Below are 22,184 nucleotides of genomic sequence, written 5' to 3' on the forward strand. Positions count from 1 at the left end.
TGGAGGACATGTGGCCCTGAAATATTCCCTTGGGCTTCCCTCTCCTCTTTCCTCTTCTCTCCTCCTTCACAATGGCCACAGATGTATATTCACAAAGCAAGACCTGAAAGAGCACACTCTACATCACTGAAGAAAAAAGTTTTGTTCTAAAATGTAAGTCAGGAGTATGGAAACTTTGAAATTGCAGAGAAGATTTAGCTTATTTAATCTTAATGTTTTGGATTTGTTTATAAGAAACTAATTATGTGCAGCTGAAAAGAGATATGTCTCTCCATTACTCACTAATGATAATCTTAAAACTGTATCACACTGTTTTTTGATGCAGAAAAAAGGTTGTTTTTAAACTATTTATTGGTTCTGACATTAGATGTGTCAATATCACAGAACACATACAGAACTCTTTATAATTACAGTCTTCTGTTGAGTTTAAATTATGTCTATGAAATGAATATAGATATCACTTGATTCCTAAATACGACACCTTTTTAAATAGCACATTCAACAAATAACGTTAATCTACCACATTCTGAGTGAAACACGGCGAGGCATTGGTTATATTGTTTATAAATATGCAAAAACAACTTACATGTGGTTCTTTATTTCACTGATTGTTGGTGTTACATTCAAAATGGTTCATCTGTCTTTCTGTGTTATTCTAAAATCCAAGACTAAATGGATTACAACACTAGCTGAATTTTATTTCCTTTCAAATTGCACTAATGACCATTTCTTGTAATGAGATTAAAAAGGAATATGATGCTGAGCTAGGTTGAAGTAAATGTGTTTTAGACATGCAGTCTAAGTTATGATGGCATACACCATACTTTCTTCCACACAATAGAACAGAAATACAGCTGTTCAACATTCTCACACATAGACATGTCTTCCCCTTGTGTCTCTTTTTAAAACATACTGTACTAAACTTAAACACCTAAGATAATTACACACATTTCATTTCACATTTCTGTTTCAAATGCATACCTTACTGTTGATTGTTGCCAGGTGTCAGGGTTTTTTTTTCTTATTTACTTTTCAAAAAGATATCCCTTTGTCTTTAGGATATTTAAAATCAAAGCATAAGCCAATAAATGCTAGTTATATTTTCATCACATTCCCACAACTAAATACTTAACCCCTGGAGCATCCTTGTACAGGTAAAGTGTTTTGTCTCACTTGTTATAAGCAGTAGGCATCAACATTTTATTTCATATTACAAATTTAATATTGTTGACATAGATATGTACATCTATTAAATATTCAGCTAGATATGCTATATCAATTAATATTTTATAATGGAGCAGTTGAACAGGATGCACAGCTGCTGTTTATTTATGTTTATTTACATTTGCCTTGCACTGCTGCACTGGTACTTTTCAGACTGGGTTCCTGCTCATTAATGTGCTAGCAGCTTTGCAATGCAATGCCTTCGTATTCCGAGAGTGGTTGACATAGTGTTTTAATATCAACACTCACACTATACAATCTAATCTCTCTCTACATTAAACATTATAGCCACAACTACAACAATAACATCTAAATAAATACGTTAGTAACAAACACAACCTCCGCAATACAAATTTTATAATTTGGCATGATCTAATTTATTATTTATTTTATAAAATATAGTTTAGCTCATTTCATCATTGATGCCAGTCTTTAATCTCCTTCTCTTAAACAACTGTAACTGCCTCATTGCAAGTAACAAACTTTATGCGCATCACGTTATTACATCACTGCAACTTTTCATACATGTAAATTTCGTGAGTACTTTACATTTTACTAAAGAACATTTTAATTTTACTTTCCGATATGACCTGCCGCAATAGCGTTAAAGAATCGAACAGCGTGCACGCTTAAATAACCTTGCATGGACCCGGAAGCGCGAGGTTGCTCTTGATAGCTCGAGCAGCTGCCAGGAAGCGGAACGAATGAAGTTCATTTTTCATAGATGGTGATGGCGGATGTTGTCGAAATAGACAATATGAAGAATTATCACTTAGCGTACGAGAAGATAGACCCAAACACAAGTCGATATCCATACTGCATTGTGTGGACGCCCATCCCCGTGTTATCGTGAGTTACCCCAGTATACAGCATTCGTTTGTCTTCATTTTTCAGGATAAGTCCGGCTAACCCTTTCTTCGTGTTGGATTAGTTCGTGACACTTGAAAATGATAGCTAGCTAACTAGCTAACCTAGCTAGCATAGATAGATAGATAGCCACTTCGTTTATGCATATCTATACCTTTATATATATATATTTTAAAACTAGCTTTCTGTAACTCCTTGTGTAATACATATCCCACTAAGGTACAAAGTGGAAAGCTGGAAATTACAGCTCCCGATCAAGCATCAGAATATTCAACATTTTGGTAAAAGACAGACAGAGATGATACTACCAGTTTGTAATACACAAATGAGACATGCTCCCTTCTTAGCCAACTGAACACATAACTAACAAACATGGGCTTCGTTGTCGCAGAATAAGTAGCTAGCTGGGTTAGCTATCTTCTTAAACCACGCGAGTGTTTAGACTGAATGATCATTTTGTGCAGTTACAGTGGCGTACAGATCTAGAAGATCTTTAGTCGTGTTATAGCCTGAAGTGCCGTGAATCTAGCTTCTTTTGTGTTGACACAATCTCTTTAGTTTTCTTTTCCTTTGTATTGATTAAGTAACCAATCAATCAGTATTGGTGTCCGGAAGTTATTGTGTTAGGTTTTTCTTACTGGTATGACGTTAACCAGCTAGAAGAAGTAAACTTTAATTTTAATATATTCTGTCTTAAACTTGGATATTAAGTTAATCAAGACGTGACCACTCATTGTTAACACGAGCAAAGTCCTCAGCTAAATTAGTGATGCATGTTTGTCTGTCTTAGAGATTGGCAGTTGAAGGTTCCTAAACTTGACAGGAATCCAGAAAGCATATTGCTTGGTTCATCACTACATTAAGATAAAAAAAACAAACTTGTGAAATGAAAACTAATGAAAATCCTACATCATACCAATGTACTGTTGTATTCTCAAACAAGGAATCACAGAAATGCTTTCTTCTGTAGCTCTCTATTAATACCCTGCTTCATTCCAGTTTGTCCCCCACTTCCTTATATAGGTCAGCATTACTGTCCAGCAAACCTTAATATGTAGATTAATATGTATGGGGCAGTATCTAGGATGCCTGTTCTGGCTCTGCCCCACCTCATTTCAAAACTGAAAAAGTTTAGCTGAACCGCATTATTTAGAGCATTAACAAAACAGCAGTGGTGTCTAACAGATTTTTTTCTTGCTAGTGGAATATGACTTTGATTGTTTGTTATACATTCTGGTAGGGCTTAATAAGTCAAGGGCATGACTGTGTCGTACTGTACCGAAAGGGATTGTTTTCCTGGCTTGGTTTCTAAATGCACAGTAACCAGAATCTAAATCAGCAGTGAAAACTGGAAGCTTGCCAGTTTTATGAGATTGAAAAGATTGAAAGATGAAAATCCTGCATTGACTCTCTCTGTAATGATCTCCATAATGATATTAATTATGAACGAATTATGAGCTTGCACATCTTATTTTATGAGAGATTGCATTTTGTGGGTAATGGTTCATTCTTATTTTCTCTCTTGGGGAATCGCAAGGACGTAGAATAAAACAATTATAATTACACTCAGATGTTCCTGCCTTCAAGAAGTACACCATACAGTAGATAGGTTGGTTAGTTTGCCCAAATATGTGGCACACCATGAAGGAGCTACTGAGGCCAATGACTTTACAAGAGGAAAAGGTTTTCCACAGTACTAAAAAACATATTCATGGAAATTTTGGATGTTTCAGATGGCTGTTTCCATTCATTGGACATATGGGGATCTGCACCTCTACAGGTGTGATCCGAGACTTTGCTGGGCCATACTTCGTTTCGGTGAGTTATTCAAACAAATATATGAATTACTAAAGACATGTGAGCTGTTTTGAATACAATGCTAATAATTTGTTCAATGCAGAACCCCAATTGCCTTCAAAATACTTAGCATCCTTGGTGAGGTTGAGTAAAAAAGGCTATGAAAAAAATGTGTTGTATTGAAAATATGGGACAACCATTGAAAACAATTTGATCAGTGAACGATTTTTGTATGGATTTGGTGGTATTCATATAATTTGTTACTGGAATGTTACTGGAATATCCAATTCGTGTTCTGCTGGAAAATTCATCCACAAACCTGTCATAGCCTATGGCCAGAGGCAGCAAGATTTTGATAGTCTCTTGTCCATTTTTCCATGTATCCTTGCAAGATTTCCATGTCCTTTGGAGGAAACTCGGTGCCAGTGCCACATCACCACAGATCTAACATCACACTTTATATTGGGTTTCAGCAGGAGCTTTCTTCTGGCAAGCTTTCTAAATTAATTTGTTGGCATGAATGTGACTATTTGTGGTGACTGCATCTTCTAATCAGGTTCACAGCTATAGTCGGTTGAGAAGTCTTAATTATTGATAGGTTTGAAGTTAGTAGTGAATAGATTCATGTTTGAAGTAATTTTTTTCTATAGCCTGATTTATAAAGGTGAGTAGTCTGATTTGTCTATTTTTGTGATGTTTCTCTTGCTGATGGATAAAGGTGTTTGGTCTGTGTGTCACTTTGAATTTATAGCCCATGAAACAGGAATTCATGGATGACCAGTTACAAGTTGCTAGAGACTAGTATGCTGAAAACCCCCAAATTATGATGATAAAATTTGGTTCAAAAGAATTTCTAGCAATGCCAGTAATTGTGATGTATGATTTTTTTTTTATTGGCCTCTTTGAAAGTATATGGTAAAAAGCTGATAAACAAAATCACATTTCTTCACACCCTTCTTTGCTCATCTATACAAACAGCCAGTAAAACGCCATTTGTTCAGCCTCAAAACCACCACAGAATTTTAAGCAACCCAAATGTTTCTCTTTACTCTTTTTTTGTTGCACTCCTACACAAGTTATACCTGCTTTGGGAGGACATCTTCATAGAATCTCCCTCTGGAATCACTTTAAAGTTCAACACTTCCCTTCCAAACTCTTTATGCTGTTCGACAAGCAGCATGCACCGTTGGATCAATACGGAAAATCTTTACCAATGTACAGAGGTGCCGTGCGTGTTGCAGTCTAATCTCTAATAAGATGGGTTTAAGCCTGCACTCGTTTGTGCCTCCTCTCTCTTGCCTGATATTTGATATGGTCTATGCAGATGCAATGATTTATAGTATAGGTCCTAACAGTCATTCAGAACTGCTCATACAGGAAGATGCTTTTTTTTCCCTAGTCATCATTTTGCAGTGGGAAATTGCTCTGTGCTCTTTTACACCAAAAGCTCACATCTGACTCTTCAGCCAATAGGAGTTTTGTTTGGCTTTAGGTTGTTTGTACTGCAGATTGTCTTTTTAATGATTTCACTGTCAATGTCTCAAGTGTAATGATGACAGTAACAAAGGTAACATATAGGCTGTTCATTAATGCTGCTGTGTTGCTTTTTCTGTTGTTTTGTTGTAGGAAGACAATATGGCCTTTGGAAGACCAACAAAGTAAGTTATAAAATTCTTGAGGACATCTTTTCAGAGTCATTCCTGAAAATCCGTCAAGGGCAGAAAGTACTTGAATATGTTCTGTAATGTAATTGAATGGCTATTCATCAAAATTATAATTCAGGTTTTCCACAGTGACTCAAAAAGATCTAATTCTGCCTGTTAAGTGCTATTGTCAGAATATGCAGTCATAGCTTTTTTTTGCAGTGTAGTTTTAAAATGCCAAAAACACAATATTGTTGTGGTTTAAGAATGCACTTGTAGTGAGATATAGTGTTGCCTTAAACTTTCATTTACACAGGTACTGGATGCTGGATGTAAGTAAAGTATATGCGAGTGGTTCCAATGCCTGGGACACAGCAGTTCATGATGCTTCAGAAGAGTATAAACACAGAATGGTAAAGTGCACCTGTTTTTTATGTGTGTACATGTTTGGATGTGTCTGTGTGTATTTTATGTAAATATTTTCAGTGTTGAGACTGAGAAAGCTAATTTATCTTGTTGGTAGTACATGCTCCTTATGCCCCTCCCCTTACACTTTATTCTTCCTTCAGCACAACCTTTGTTGTGACAACTGTCACTCTCATGTTGCTATGGCGTTGAACTTGATGCACTATGACAACAGCACCTCATGGAACATGGTGAACCTTTGCTTGCTTGCTCTTATCCATGGCAAGCATGTCAGGTAAGGTCAATGTAGAACCTTACTTTGGACTGTTTACTTCATATAGTTTAGGTTTTCCTGCAGCCATATGTTACATAATGTCAGATTCAACTTAAAATGGAGTAATTAAGTTAAATGCAAGTTTAAAGGTAGTAATACAATACATACAAATGTACAAGCCTATTAAGGAATACACGAAAGAAGATATGGAGTGGGTGGTTGAGTCTGTATGGGTGGGTGGATGGGGATTCTGCCTGTGTAGATGGGTGTGCATGCATCCACACAGAATAATTGGTGAAAATATAAAGTTTTCCTTTCTCTTGTTTAAGTACAGAATTGTGTCCAGTTCAAAACTGAGAGACTAAGTTTGAGATGTTGGAATGTGTGAAAAGGGTTTACAAACATAATTTGTGTGTCACTGTTTTAGGTAAATATCACATTCACATTTTATTACTCTTGTTGAAGTATTTATTGTATTATCATGAAATTTCTCTCCAAGGATCCCCCCTTCCCCCCCCGGTGAATAATATTGATGGTTAATAAAACCCAGTAACATTTGCATCCTCTATTGCACAGTCAATTGTTTGTATGCAACTTTGACAATTAAGGGCTAATGTGTAAACAGTCAGTACTTGCTGGCACTTTGCAAAACCACATCACACAAAATGTAGTCCAAAAATTTAAATTAGGCAGGTTTCAGTGAACATCCTAAAACATTTTGCAGACTTGTCTGCCATCTATCAGAAATATCAGTCCATATTGCTAGCACTTAGTTAATCTCACTGTCTAGCTTGTTGATCCATTGGTTCCTTTTTAAAAAAAATATCATTCATTTTTAAAGGAAGGTATTCCTGACAGAAACATACTGTGGCTTACATGTCCACTGCTATGGTTGTTCTACTGCTTTTCTCTCATTCCTCATCTAATAGTGTGATAATAAAGTTAGGTCAGTTTGGATTGCAGTGTGAGTGCTCACTTTCAGGAGTGCTCTTGGAAGGATCTCTGTCACGTGTAAGAGCTATTAGGTTTGTTTATGTCTAGACTGTATTGCATTATCGCAACACAATATTCTCATTGAAGAAGACTCAAGAAAATGGGCTAGCAAAGATTCCTTGTCTTGAAGCTGAACTGTAAATGCTAGAGTCTATAGAATTAGCAATACATTCTCTGTTATATACAGATAAGGCAATAAATTGCAAATAAGGCCATAAGTTCTGCGTTATGAGCATCCTTTTCTCGTGGACCATGTATGGTCTTTTAAAAGCAGGCAAAAATGAAAAGGGCAGAAGTGCCTGTCTTAAATGAACTTGAATGATTTGTTTTGCAGGTGTCTTGAATGTGGAAAGTGAGTGTATCCTGAAGTCCACTTATGGTGAACATAATGATGCTGATAATCTCACCAAATCAGAACTCCATAAATTATCTAAGAAAGTGAATACTGATTAGCATTATATAAGCTATATGGTGATAGTTTAATTAAATGTATGACAGTCTTTGGATGTTTTTTGGTTAGTCAGAAATTCAGTTTAGAGTAAATGTACAAGTTAATTAAAAAGTGGCAATAGTACAGTATTATCTTTATTTCTTTATCATGAGCTTGAGTCTCTTCCAGTTTGTCTCTACTGTTGACCTAGAGTATGAAAATTGTAGCAGCATTTGGTTGGATTTTGCTTCCTGCTGAACCTCTGTGTTGTTCAGAGATCGTAACAGAGATTCACCTAGTGGGTTTGATGGGACCACTCCACTTGCTGGACATGCATGTGCCTACAGATCTAGAAGTGCTTTGTACAAGGCTGATATGGATGAAAGGGATTTGTTTGCCCCAGTACCTGGAATTTGGATGCAATGTCAACAGACACACAGCAGGTGTGCAAGTCAGACTGAACCAGCTGGTGTCTAGATAAAGAGGATGAGATAATATGAAGCAATATTATTTTTACGACAGAGGTGCAAAGAAAATGCAGGCAGTCCTGATATTGTGACTGAAATTATGTTTATGTTGCATGTTTGTAACCATGGACTATATAGTAGCAAAAAAACAAATCTAAATGTGAATACAAACTTGTCTTGTTCCTGGATAAAAAGCTACTACTACTGTTAGTTCTATAAAAGCACTTTTTAAATTATCGCAGCTAGTATCATGATGGACCAATAAAATATTGTAAGCAAAAAAAAAGATATCTTAAGAATCCTGTGAAGAATCATACTGTCATGTTAGTACGTTGTCAAATGTATTTATATAGCTAGCACTTTTTGTTATATAACAGCTCTTGCAGTAATATTGCATACCTTCTATTTCTGATATCAAATCAATGTTCAGTTCTGCTGAGGGAGTTACAGCTCTCTCTGATCTTGTCTAATTCTAGTTCAGGATTAAGCATCAAAGTGCAATTGATTTTCATGATTTTACACTGATACTTTAAAACTTTATTCAAAGATAAATATCAATAGTGGGTATGAATACAGTGTTAATGAAAGAGCTACTTAAGTCCTACCAATGTCAGTAGCTGTGAAAGTCAATATTAAATACTTTGTGTGTGTGTGTGTGTTTGCACGTGCATGTGTGCATGCATGTGCCTTTGTGCGTGTGTGTGCATTGGCCATTTTTGTACTTGGAAAAAGCATAGCTAACCATCAGTTATCTTGAATCACTTAGTGCTATATGAAATAAGCACAATAATACATCTGCGTTTTACATTTAGTCATTTGGCAGACACTTAACGTCTTAACGTTTTTATTAGTCCTATGCATCTTCTACCTGTTCTTTGTCTGACCCACCCTTGCTCTTTTTCTTCTCCTCTCTCCTCCTCTTCATCTTTGTCTTCCTCTACAGTTGCGCTGGCTTTCTGAAGACCTGGCTGCCATTCCTGATACTAACCAGTGTGGTCGTGTCCTTGGCTCTCTATGTGAACTTGCGGTGACCAAAGCGGGACGCAGGAAGGGACTACAGAGCCCTGCGTCCTGATGGAGATCCAGGTCTCCACTACAAATGGGGACTCCAATGACTGTCCGGACCAGTGGGGTAAAGTCAACCCTGTCCTGACTCTAATGTAGAGGAGCCCAGTATAGGAACCCTAATGTTAAGCCTCTTTGTTGTAGGGTAAAGAGAGAAAACCTACAACAGGTTTGTCACATGCTGATGTAAGAAATGCTACACTCAAAAGCTTGTCTTCCAAGATACAGTTTTCATGTTGCTTTTAAAATCAGTGATGCTGCATTTTTGTTTGGTTGCAAATTAAATTATTCTGTCCCAAAGGTATTAATGTAGGGAATTTAATGGAAATCATTTTATCAGTCTCTGATATGTGTCTCTTCAATGCACATCCTCCTAAAGAAGAGACTGACATATGATATGAATTTCGTGATGAAATCTGATATAGACAGTCAGGTTCTTTACATTTTTTTCCCCTCCTTTAAGCGTTTGTCGTCTATAGCTAAAACCTGGATCTCTACCCATTTTCCTTTTTAAATTGGCAACATGGTTGATAAAAGCTTTAGTATACATTTTCTTCTTCTTACTGTGCTGCACAGCAGCATGCTTTCAAGTACATTAACACTTGTACATTACTGTAATTCTGTGTACTGATTTGCCCTTTCAATCTAACTATTAAGTAAGTCTTTTGCATTATATTTAACATTGCAGTGGCAGCATAAAGTTCCTTCTATATTAAGGGTATGTTTTTTTTAAAGCCTTTTTTTCTTTTGTTTATTTTGATAAAGCCTAAAAATGGAAACTATTTCCTTTAAGAATTATTTTTTGATACATGTATTAGATGGATCCAAGTACATATGCAGTACATCTAAGATTCTATTTCCATTGTATCCGAGCATTACTACTAAAACAGCGACGTCTTGTAACTTCTTTCATAACTGTATTGCACACCTGCAGGTGGTATGTATGTGGAATGCTAGCGCAGAATGTCTGTTGCTTCAGCGCTGTACCAAAATACTTTCATTTTTAAGTCTTTCTGTTGACTTGAAATACATGAATGTTAGCTGATGGCTACTCCTGTTTTTTCATGAGAATACATCACCGATGCAGCCGGCCACTGAAATGAAATTAGCCCTTCCCTTTGCAGGGAGAGTTTTTTCCAAATACAAGCCAAATCAGTTTCATTGAGGCAACTTAATGAAAATTAAATCTCTCAGTAATGACTCAGCTACATCTTTGTAACATCTCAAAACGAAGGCTTGACTTTATTGCTTATAGTTCTGCAGCAACATTGGTGGTGAAGCTTAAAGCCTGATCAAAGAAGTACATGAAGTGTCATCACACCTTTGATCCACAAGATGAAAATGATTGATTTGGGTTTTGAGTTTGGCCCCTTCCCCACTTTTAATGCAGGAGAGTTGTTTCAGGGTCAGTGGTGCCACAATATCAATGAAAGGAGTTCAAAGTTTTTAACACAGTACACACCTTGTTTACAAAGTGATAACGTCCACAGTGAATCCACATTCATTTGCAGTGAATTCAGAACATTAATAAATGTTAAACTTAACGGATCCAGATGTCAACCCGCACAAATGATGTTTTTAATGATTTTCTAACTAATAATTTTATTTTGCGGTGATTAGGTATAATTTCAGAATTGATTCCAACTCATTTTTGGGTATCTTCAAATCATTAAGAGTAATATAAAATTAAGTTTGTGTCCCACTGAAGACTGAAGTCTTTCTAAATGCATCCACATGGTGCTTGGATGACCTATGGTAAAAATGTGCTCTGCAGTTCATTCTGACCACGATGTCAAGCCTTATTGTTTCCCTTTACCCACTGTACATATTAACTTTGCATTTAGTTTCAAATACCAGTTGAACCCTGCTGTAATCCTAGACCATGGTCAGGACACCAAATCCGTTACTATGGTTCCTGTGTCTGAATCAAATCCCCCCATTGTTTGGAATCAAACAGAAAAGCCCTGAGCCCCCATTCCTGCTCTCTTGCTCCTTTTCGCTTTCACTCCTTCTCCCTCTCACACTCCCTCACTCTTTGGATGTGTTGCCAGGAACAGCAGGTAGCCATGGGTCCTCAAGCTCTTCAGAGGCTCCTGTTAAAGACCCTGGAATCTGCTTGAGTGTGTGAGGAGAGTGGCCCCTGCTGGTATTGGCCAGAGCTTATCAGATTAGAAACACATTGTGATATGTCATTGACTCTCACTGAGATTCTCACATATGGGCCTCTCGTTTTTCAGGCATGAGCCAGCAGACCTTGAGCACTTTTGTTTGCACTGCTTTTCCCAGTCAATGCAGTTCAAAGACTCTCATTTTCATTTTGATAGGCCGGTTTTCGAAGGTTTTATACTTTTATAAGGTACTGGCATAGACGGTGTAATGTTTTAGGAATGCATGTTTAAATTTATTGATTTTAATGTGGTAATAATTGTATGGCTGTTGTTGCATTACTTCAGCCTTAGGTTCTTTGTCCCCTTTTTTTGTTGTGTCAGTACTATACTGTTCATGGCATTATGTCAGACTTTATGGCATAATTCATACTCTTTGTTTCTACTGAGTATTAGATGTCTTCATTATATTTAGCTTGTATGATGTGCTCATCAATCAGACGGCTTGTACAGCCTGTGTGATTTGGGTTACTCATGTGGTTTGAGTGCATGCACGGATGTCTGCCTGCCTGCTAGCATGTTCTTTGTGTACACCTTCACCCATACACCTGTACGTTAGAGGGTATGAGAGAGTGGTAGCGTGTATGTCTACATGTAGACATCATTAACTCTGGTACTAGATTTTTTAGGTATTTAACCTATTTTCTGCAGGTTATCACTATTTATATGCATATTTTGATATTAAGATATCTAAAGATTATTTTTAAGGTTGTATTTTACTGATTGAGAAATTAAAGTAGCACTATAAATAAATGATTATGGTTTGCCTGCTTGATATGCATTGTTGACCCAGTTGCCTGTGACAAATGGCTGTTGAGGTTCAATAGATAAATTAGTCTTTATAAAGAGCAGAATGTTTGTTCTCTCCCTTGCTTACCTCAAATGTGCTAAAGTGGCTGCAAGAAACATGCAGCATGTAAGACACAGTGAAAATGTTTATTAGGGCCTCTCTGTTTTGATTTGAACTAATTCCTTAATCTGTTATCCCTGACTATATAATAGATTCATCATTCTGGAACATGAGGTATGCTATACCCGTGGGCGTAGGTGTTGGGGTTAGCTCTCTTTACGACTACTGAAAATAACCTAAGACCTAGTAATGTCTTATTTAAGAGGGATTTGGTTTATATAATACATTGCCTTAGCAGTGTATCCAGGAGGAAGTTTGTGGAATGTGGATACCTGTAGTTTAACCAAGTACTCTGAATACAAAATGCATTGTTCTGTTAAGACCCAGTCATGAAGAGGTAAAAAAAAAAAAAAAAAAAAAAAAAAAAAAAACTACCTGACACTTTTCCACTTTACTCTTGATAATGTCAAATGTTACCTAACTGGTTTGATTTGTCAAATAAAAGATCTTCCAATAATAATGTAATTTGTGCATTGTCTTTTAGTTAAAATAAAATAATATATTGATAGTGTCAGTGTTTTTGTTTTATTGAATATTATATTATTTTTATATGTTCTGATATTAGATGTATATGACCCTTTCTTGGTGAATGAGGACTTATTTAACAATTTAAGACTGTTTACTTTGTAACATTAAGGTCTGATTATCTGCATTAAACCATTTAAAGACCTTGTCTAAGACTAGCATTAAAATATGTTAGAGACATCAGTCTAAGATGTAGTAGTCTGTCAGATTCTGTAAACGTTGACCAAATATTGGCCCTTGACCTTAGCTGAATTGGTGTTGCTAGTAACATCACACCATTTGTAGCAGCAAACTCGCAGACGCCTGACAACGATAAGGGGGCAGATTTTAACAATGAAGGTTTTACAGTCCCAAGATTTGACATTTGGCTGTCAACAGACGACCGCTATAGTTGATAAGCTTTTGTCATAAAATTCAAGGAGTCCCGTCGTGTTATAAAGGAGAGGCGGGGAGTTCACAGGCACTCGGCCCTGCCCTCTCCATAATACATACAAACCCAGCGACTCCTGTAAGGTGATCATCCTTAAGCAATTGCTCTACGCTGGTCTTCTGCAACATTCTCTACTGTCCGAGACATTTGGTGAGGGGTAAAACACAAGTGGCTCTTTAGGGGAAAAAGATTTTTAGGACCATTTGCTAATTTAATCTAGTAACTGAAACTGAACGAACGCTGTTCGCCAAAATAGTCAGTGGTTTTATAGTCTCATAAGGTACTCTACACATTTCAGATTTTATGGAATAGCTAGAGAACAAATGTTTTTAGTGCTCTTTTAAATGACCAAATAATAAATGAGGATATTGAGCACTTTAATTAGAAACAGCCAAACCGATATAATATGCAAAGCATAGCTTTTTATTATACAATGTTTCCGTAATACACTAAGTGATATAAATGTGTAACGGTTTGCTATAAATACGTAAAGCACACTTGTATACAGAACTTATCTCCATCTGAAGTGCACGGCGAAGTGAAGGTAAGGAGCGAGCGCGGAGCCCCTCCCTCTCGAGCGTGAGGAGCGACGGTTCTTTAAATGCATTGTTGCAGAATAGCGACGCAGCGGATCAAACGCCCTTAACCGCCAGCCCGCTTTTCTCATGTTAATCAGTGGCTGCCTCTCACTTACACGTGGGGTTTCAGAGATGCAAAAGAGCAAAGCACACGGAGTGGTCGTTCATAAGTTAACCTAAAAAGGACTACGCGAGATTGATATTATTTGGAGGAACTTCGCATTACGTTCCTGGCATTTAAGGGAGGTCCTGGCGTATATATGTGGGGATTCTGAACTTGTTCGATATTTATGTTTGGGTTTGGTGGTGGGGGGGGGGGGTTTCTAACTAGGATGCACAGAACGGAAAACATCGAAAATATCCGTCACGGCTGATCTTTCGGAATGAAACTTGACTGTCAACTCTTAATCTACTTGAAGTCAGTTGAGGTGAAACGTTTAATTTAACGAGCAGCGTTTAAAACATTAGGCTGCATAACTACTTAATCTTCAGTCTCGTGTAGTTTTCCAAAATGCCCGACTTGCGGATACTGTTCTTTGCACTGTTTTGTGTTCACCCCACGCGGTCATCGTTGTGTCCTCTTGGTTGCGAATGTTCAGAAGCCGCGCAAACTGTTAAATGTGTTTCTAAGGATCTTCGGAGTATACCGTCCGGCATTCCTGGTTACACGAGGAATTTGTTCATCACGGGTAACCAGATTAGGCGGATTGGTCCACAGGCATTCAAGGGACTCGACAATGTGACAACGTTATCACTCAGCAACAACAGGTAAAAGGACATTTCAGCATGCATTTGAACATTAATGTTCTTTCATCGATCATTTTGAAGTTTGTCTACCTTTGTTTTTACTGTATTGTTATGCATCAGCTAATTAATTTATTGATATGTACTGGTTCAACACAAGGTCTTAAAGACATTTTTACATTTTTGCCTGTCTACTTATGACTTAATGCAGACTGCAAAGCAATAGAATTTTATTCTATTTTTCTGTGGTGTAGAATATGTGAGGTGGAGTCTCACACCTTCTCCACCCTCCGAAGCCTCAGATCATTGGACCTGAGCAGCAACCAGCTGGCAGTGATCCACCCTGAGGCTTTCACAGTGCAGAGCCGCATGCTGAGAGAGCTGAATCTCAGCAGGGCGCTCTATAACCACTCCTCCATCACAGACCTGGCCACGTCTCTGCGCTGGAGCAGCCTTGAGGGTCTGCTCGGGTTGGACCTGTCCAGCAACGGCCTTGTCTACTTGCCCCCTCGCATCTTCTCTCACCTGAGCAGCTTACGCCGTCTTCAGCTGGCCAACAACTCCATAGTGTCGATCTACAACGAGACCTTCTCCGGTCTGGAGTACCTCGAGGAGCTGGATCTCAGCCTTAATGCCCTTAAGACCTTCCGGGAAGAGGGGCTGTTAGAGTTGGAGCACCTTCCCAGGGCAAAACTGAACCTGGGACAGAATCCCTACACCTGTACTTGTGGAATCGAGCCCTTTGCAGCCTGGCTAAATGTCTCACAGGGGAAAGTGGTGGATGTGGAGCGCCTGATCTGCATGTTCCCCGTTGATCTGCACAACACGTCCCTGCTGACGGCGGCGAGGTTGATTCTGGGGTGCCATCGGGCAGGCGAGGGTGACAACCTGGCTCTGCAGACCTCCTATGTCTTTTTAGGAATTGTGCTGGGCTTTGTGGGACTCATGTTCCTCTTTGTGCTTTACCTGAATCGCAAAGGCATTAAGAAGCGCATTTATGATTTGCGTGACACTTGCAGAGAGGTGTGGGAGGGATATCATTACCGTTATGAAATCGATTCTGATCCCAGGCTGGCGCAGGTCTCCACCACTGCAGATGTGTGATTTGGATTCTTGTTATGAGCTAAGCTCTTCCAAGCCAAGCTCCTCATCTGAACTTGTTTTCTAGCACATTTATATTGGGAGGAAATCATGTGTCTTGTAAATACATGGACATGTTGCTATTAAAGTAGTTATTACATAGGTTTTTTCTCTCAGTCTATGAAAAGCATGCACTGCCTTTTCACGTTTTCAGGAGCCATCATAACAAGCACACTGCACGCTCAGTTTCTGGCTTATAAGTACATCCCACCCTCCAACTTCATTCAAAGTATTGTCGCCCAGTGACAAGGCTAAGATAGTGGATTACCCCATTAAAATAAAGATGCATTCTCTCTGCTTTCAAATGTTCACCACCTACAGAATCAGAGTACAGCTAAGTGCCTTGGTCAAACATAGATCTCAGACATCATGACCACTATGACATTCTATCCAGATCTGAGGCTGCACATTGCAGCCTTGATAAGAAGTAACTTATCAATTGCACATTGATTTTTAAAGCTTTGGGAACTATTCTAATGCATGCTGTTGCTGCATGTTCCTCTGAGGTCTGTTGAGTGGTAAAGCTGCCCAGTGATTACCAGGCTGAGCAGGCTGTTGGACTTCTCTGTCCACGTGCCCATGGGGAGCCTGCTAAGAATGTGGCGCCCTTTCTCCCCGAATCATTCCAGCATGAGTATAACCTCTTCTAAGCTCTCCGCGGAGCCGAGGAGAAAGACGCTTCCTTTGTGCAGGATAAACCAAGGGAGGGAGAGAAATGAAAAGTAGGATCTTTTGGGAAAGGGAACCAGCTGTGGAAATCTCTGGTCCCCTTTCTCTCTCTCTCTCTCTCTCTCTCTCTCTCTCTCTCTTTTTCGGAAGAAACTTTTGCTTTGTTTTTACTCCTCTCATTTTTATTGTCAGGCTGATGAGAACCAGCCCTGGAAGAGGTTTCCTGAAGACAGCAGTGAGCCTGCTGGCTCTTTGAAGGCACAGCCTGGCTCAGCTCCTAGTACGCTCAGCAGATTTTTCTGTTTAAGGGACTTTGTGGTGATAAGATACAGATGAAACTGGAACGGCTATGCTTAAGGGTTCCTTTCCTTTTTCTAAGTACAGACATGTTCCCGATGTGCTAGAGATCAATAGCATGGACTTGGGCATTAAGGTTTTGGACATGTTTTTCAAATCAGTGCCAGTGAGTATGATTAGTCTGACATTTTTAAATTAATTACTTGGTCCAAGCGATGCATGTACATGTAGAAAGGGTTTCCCTAAGGGTTTCCTTTAATTCGCCATGAATTAAATCACAAAGTTAAGGAAATTCCTTAAATCTGCTTTCCTAAAAGTGTCATAGTATAAATGTTATTATAAGGTGTTAGTATCATTTTGTGTTGAAACCTTGACACAAAATGTTAATTTGTGTCTGTAAAAGGCAGTCAGGGAGCCTCTGCAGAAACCTTGTCTTCCAAAGTGGTTTGTTGTAGCTCTTTACTTGACTTTTACTGAATATTTCGGTAAAGAGAACATAATGATGCTTACAGGTTGCCAAGTGCAAAAATTCTTTACTGAATTCTTCTACATTTATGAGGTATCCATGCATGTCATGCATCAAATAGACAAACTCATTGGGCAGAGTTTCTTCTGCATGCTTAATAAAATTTCAAAATGTAAATTTCTGCCTGTGTCCTTTTACTTGGATACTCACCCGAACAAGGAAAATGTTTTTGGGATCATTTTTCTTTAATTCATTATTCAGGTTTTTAATTTGTTCCATATTTATATGCAGGCACAGTGAGGACTCTGGTTTTTCTAAAATCCAAAGCAACTGCACCACAAGAGTCCCTTGGAAAAGGCTTGAGATATAAGTGATACCTCACAAAAATATTAGTCTTTCATTTATACAATATGCTCATTGTGTTTCTGTTTCATTTGGACTGTTCGGTTTTCAAAGTAAATTAATGGATGAAATCAGATATTTACAAAGAGATAAGAAAACAAGTAAGCCTACTCCAGTCATACAAAGGACTGCTGAACTAGCTCATAGTGTGTGTGGTGAAGTGGCCTTTGTCTTCCTAATGCTCAGATGCCTTGTGATAGTAACTCGCCACACGCTCATCCACAAAAGGTTCATTATGTGACCTCACACATGCAATCTGTCCTTCTCTGCCAGTGGCCAGGGGCATGGTGAAAGCACTCTGAGAGGAGAGCTGTCATTCTTAAAATGGCACCTCAACGCAAGTCTGTTTGGAGGTTTTGTTGCCTATGTGTCATATTTGTGTCATATTTAGCACGTGAACTGAGACAGGAATACATTTGTCACCTCAAATAGCGAGGTGCTGTCAGGAACATCAGAGGTCAAACTAAACTGGGTTCCAGGGAAGACACTGGAGGTGTTCCATATCAAAGTCTGTATGTGGCAGAGGTGTTCTGGACACACACTGAGCTTTGACCTTGTGTAACAGGATGTTCAGTACAGTCAAAGTTTAACTCATATCGCACATTTAAAAAATATATTTTGTCCAAAGTGATGTACAAGAGTTCAAATCAAAATAAGCAGACACAATATAGTCAAGTAGTAGAAAGAATATTAGCAAAAAAAGGGCTATGATAAAAGAAAGTAATGAAACAAAGTAATGTTTACAAATAAAACACTGCAGACCTTATGTAGAGAGATAAACCAAAGAGAAAATATAGGTATTAAGGCAGGATATGAAAGTGCTAAGAGAAGGAGAAAACCTGACCGAAAGCGATAGTGCTACCTTTTGAACTGAGACCAATGAATATTCAAAACCAGTTTGTTTGAAGGCCTAAGAGGACTGACTAAAGGCAGAATGGGACCAGATTAGGTCTGAAATATGGTGCAGTTCAAAAAATAAATAAATAAAACCTTAAATTCAGTTTAAATGTAACTGGTAGACAGTGAAGATAGTCTAGTACAGGAGATATATTGTCGTCTTTCCTGGTACCAGTTAAGAAACATGCTGCTTTTTGGAGCAGCTGGAGGCATGAGAGCATGACAGACTGTCTGATCCCAACATTGAGAGAATGAAATTATGAAATAAAGTCATGGACAACAATTCTCAAGTCTTTAACCAAAGGAATGGATTTAATTTGCAGATGGTTCCAAATCAGAAAAAAAAATTGTCTTACTACAGAGTTTAAATTGTTGGTCAAATTTTATGTCCAAAGATAACACCAATATTTTTTTTACATAGGTGTGTAGATTACAGGACAAAAGGCCTAGGTTGTTACTAATGTCTTTGAGGGACCAGAGGTCCCTTTCATGTAGAAAATTTAATTTAGTAAAAGTAGGATTATTTTTGTCCAAACACCCTTACCTAGAATATTAAGCCTATGGCTATAAATGAACTTGTGTTGCAGGTTATGGAAGACATATGTGTATTGTTTCTTAATTAATAAATCCTGTTAGTCCTTAAAAGAAAAATATAGCATCCAACAAATCTTAAATATACTGGCTTACACTGACATTGTACAATGACATTGTAAAAAGTGGACAAATATATATTAAATTGATAAAAACAGCAGTGGCAGCAGTCTTGATGCTGAAATTTTGTCTGTCTATTTTTATATATTCTACTGTGTCATAGAAAGCACATAAGGAAGTACCTTTACGATTACTCAACAAATCAGTTTGGTTTGGAAAGACTTTTCGTTTCCGCCACATAATTCATACAATGGTACATGGTGGGCAAAAGTCTTCCTTATTTATTATCTATATTATCCTGGACCTCAAGTGCAAAACTAATGAACAAAATTTTAACACCACACATCTTCACTGATCAATCACATTTCAGGTCTAGTAAATTAGGTCAATTAATTTCAGCATGCTATTCAATGACTCAGTGATTCACAATTTAATATACTTAGGTTTGAGAGACCTTCGTAGAGGCTTTTGTGAACTGACAGGTGAACAGGTGAGCAGGTGGACTTCAAACTACTGATGTCCTTAAAAACAACTGAATAGTGCTGTATGCATAATATTATGGCATGCGTGTTAGAATGTAAGAACAACCCAATTAGTCATGACCCCATGATTGTCCGAGGAGCTAAAAGTAGTGTTTCGTTGCATTGTCTGCCTGGATACCCCTATGCCAAAAATAAATGTATTTTTTTTTATCTCACTAACAGGAAAGTCTGCTGAGAAGACAAAATTTTGTACAGCTTCTAATTTCTTTTGTTGTTTTGAGGTGGCTATTAACGAGCTCAAAGCTATTTCATTTAGCAGGATTGCTGTGCTGCTTTTGGAGCCAGTTTTTACACTTTCCAAATTGTATCTTTTCATGAAAGCCCTGGAGAGGTTTTGCTATTAATTTTTTAAAAAAAAGCCCTCTGGGGATGTTTCTACTTTGCTTTTTGAGAAACATTCATATGCTGTAATTAGTCACTTATTTGTAGTTCTGTTGGGGTGATGTTTTTGTGTGTGTGTGGAAACATCTTGGCACCATTAAGTACATTTAATAGGCATGACAGAGAATATAACTTCAAAAGTGAATCCCACATCTGCAAAGAATTGAACATGTTAAAGGGAAACCCACAATAGTCATCGTCATGACGACAGCGACTTAATGGCATCTGGCTTACTGTAGGGTTTGTATTGCAGGAAGAGCTGAGAGCGACAGACAGCTGTAAGCTTTTTGTCTTTCTCTCTCTCTCTCTCTCTCTCTCTCTCTCTCTCTCTCTCTCTCTGATCCTCTTTTTAAAACGTTTCTGTGTTAATCTCACTCAAATATTTCTATTTTACATTTGCTATTACAGCATTTGATTTTTTTTCTCCTCCAGATGATTCACTTCATGCACTCTTATCTATCTCTAGCCTCATACTCCTGTAAGATCCTCACCTTATACAAAAACACCTGCACTTTTTTAAACCTTTAGAGGTGATATGCAAGTCACAGTAGTCTAGTTTAGTGGGTCACGTCTGCCTGTGAGGACAGTCATTGGTATTGCTGAAACACGGCTTCTCCCCAAGGATCCAATCTACTGCTCTCAGCAGTAATGGCTTATAGGGAGCTATGGATTGCATAGTGTTGCTCCAAACACTGTGCCTACAGGCTCCATTTCTATCTATGATCAGTTCAGTTTCATATGAAAAACAAAATGCTGTATCTAAAGTGATCTCAATTTTGGACAGCTGTTCCAAATGTTTTCATTCTTGTTTTTGGGAACACAGAGCTAATTAATTTGATTTTCACATGCTCACTTGCTCTTTGTATGTCCTCCTTGACCAGTAAAAGTATCAGGTTTACTCAGGATAGCCTCCTCAGCCTCCACCAGGATGTTCAACCTTCCCAATGACAAAGGGCAGCTCTAAGCACTACTGGTTGCTAGGGTTGTGTCCCATTGTCTGACTGTTGGCTTGATCAATGAGGCCTTATTGTATTCTGAGGGTTGTAAAAGGAGGAGAGTTGGTACAGCTGGATGTAGAGCCATTAATGCCTCTCTGGCTCTATTCATCACTTTCCATATTGACTGTCATACACATACTCACCAGGCTACACTGGTGTATGTTTAAGCTACACAGACTCAGCCTTATTGTTTATACATTAGCCTACACATATACCTGCATAAAATATAGCTACACCTGTTTACACATATGTGTGCATACACATGAATACATGTTCAAACCCAAAAAATATTCAATTTCCCAAAGTAAAATAGTACATTGAGTAGATCCTTGACCATCATATCCATGTGTATCAGTATCTATGTGTGTGGGATTGCAAGAGAAATGTGATAGTTTCCCCAGGTTATGGTGTTATGTGAGACAACAATAATTAAATCTGTAACAGTTCAGAGAATACAGAAACAAGCAATCAATTACCAGTAGAGAAGGTAATACTGAGACAGTCATTAAACAATGCAAATACTGCTGCAGCTGAATGGAAAAAAAAAAACTATGGATGAAATTCCACAGTCATATTTTTATTCAAAGTATTAAAATATTGTATTTTAATACAATGCCTACAAGCCTATAGTAAGACTAACCACACTTTATAATTAATCATTATGCATGTGAAAAGGGTGATTACCCGTCTATCATGGTAGAAGAACGTATAAGAGATATCTTTACTCACTATGTCATACTTAATATGTACTCACATTATTCACAGTCTATTGTCCATGAACTTGGTATATGCATTATTAAAAAGATGTTGTTGAGAACATGAAGTGGAACAACTGGATACTTTCGGTCTTTAAGATGGGACAGGTCAGATGAGATCTGACAATGGAAGGATATGATCAGTTGTATTAAGGATGCTTCTTTTATTGCACACATTTTAAATGATCTGAACATAATACATTCATTGTACTGTTTTGCATAACACCAGAAAACACCAAATTACTCCAGACAGCTTGCAATGTGCCAATGGGGGAGCTGCCCACTAATGACAAACAAACACATCACAAGAGTCCTCAAGAAATATGCCTGGTTATATCTTTATTACAATATTTATTTTTATGAAAATGACATATTTAAAGAGTTTAGAAGTTTGAAAGACTAAAGAAGTCAGTACAGTGATTATTTGCTTACAGTTGGTGTCATCAAAGCATTTGACAAATATCCTTTC

At 37.9% G+C, this 22,184-nt stretch overlaps 2 protein-coding genes across 4 annotated transcripts; both read left to right on the forward strand.

The window, feature by feature from the left end:
* The first annotated feature begins 1,882 nt into the window (after positions 1-1,882).
* Positions 1,883-12,748, forward strand: tmem222b (transmembrane protein 222b). Its single transcript, XM_027020721.3, has 6 exons — positions 1,883-2,073; positions 3,825-3,909; positions 5,515-5,546; positions 5,848-5,944; positions 6,101-6,231; positions 9,044-12,748. Exons 1-6 carry the CDS (start codon positions 1,949-1,951, stop codon positions 9,129-9,131), a joined length of 558 nt encoding a protein of 185 aa, XP_026876522.2. The 5' UTR covers positions 1,883-1,948; the 3' UTR covers positions 9,132-12,748.
* Positions 12,749-13,375: 627 nt separating this feature from the next.
* tpbg1b (trophoblast glycoprotein 1b) lies at positions 13,376-17,283 on the forward strand. Of its 3 annotated transcripts, XM_027020710.3 has the most exons (3): positions 13,376-14,201; positions 14,405-14,541; positions 14,772-17,283. In XM_027020710.3, exons 1-3 carry the CDS (start codon positions 14,157-14,159, stop codon positions 15,619-15,621), a joined length of 1,032 nt encoding a protein of 343 aa, XP_026876511.3. In that variant the 5' UTR covers positions 13,376-14,156; the 3' UTR covers positions 15,622-17,283. The 3 variants fall into 3 exon arrangements, with proteins under 3 accessions (XP_026876511.3, XP_026876510.3, XP_026876509.3); XM_027020709.3 differs by having other exon boundaries at positions 13,376-14,541; positions 14,814-17,283; XM_027020708.3 differs by having other exon boundaries at positions 13,376-14,541; positions 14,772-17,282.
* The last annotated feature ends 4,901 nt before the right edge of the window (positions 17,284-22,184 follow it).

This window comes from Electrophorus electricus, chromosome 6, assembly GCF_041902795.1.
Source record: "Electrophorus electricus isolate QZ-2024a chromosome 6, ASM4190279v1, whole genome shotgun sequence".
Lineage (NCBI taxonomy): Eukaryota > Metazoa > Chordata > Actinopteri > Gymnotiformes > Gymnotidae > Electrophorus > Electrophorus electricus.

What these genes read in the sequence shown, in the direction of transcription:
- tmem222b (XM_027020721.3), top strand. Translation starts at nt 1,949, where the DNA reads ATGGTGATGGCGGATGTTGTCGAAATAGACAATATGAAGAATTATCAC. An exon ending in CTGGGCCATACTTCGTTTCG is followed by an intron (nt 3,910 to 5,514) that starts GTGAGTTATTCA and finishes GTTTTGTTGTAG; the next exon opens with GAAGACAATATGGCCTTTGG. An exon ending in ATCCATGGCAAGCATGTCAG is followed by an intron (nt 6,232 to 9,043) that starts GTAAGGTCAATG and finishes CTTCCTCTACAG; the next exon opens with TTGCGCTGGCTTTCTGAAGA.
- tpbg1b (XM_027020708.3), top strand. Translation starts at nt 14,285, where the DNA reads ATGCCCGACTTGCGGATACTGTTCTTTGCACTGTTTTGTGTTCACCCC. An exon ending in TTATCACTCAGCAACAACAG is followed by an intron (nt 14,542 to 14,771) that starts GTAAAAGGACAT and finishes TCTGTGGTGTAG; the next exon opens with AATATGTGAGGTGGAGTCTC.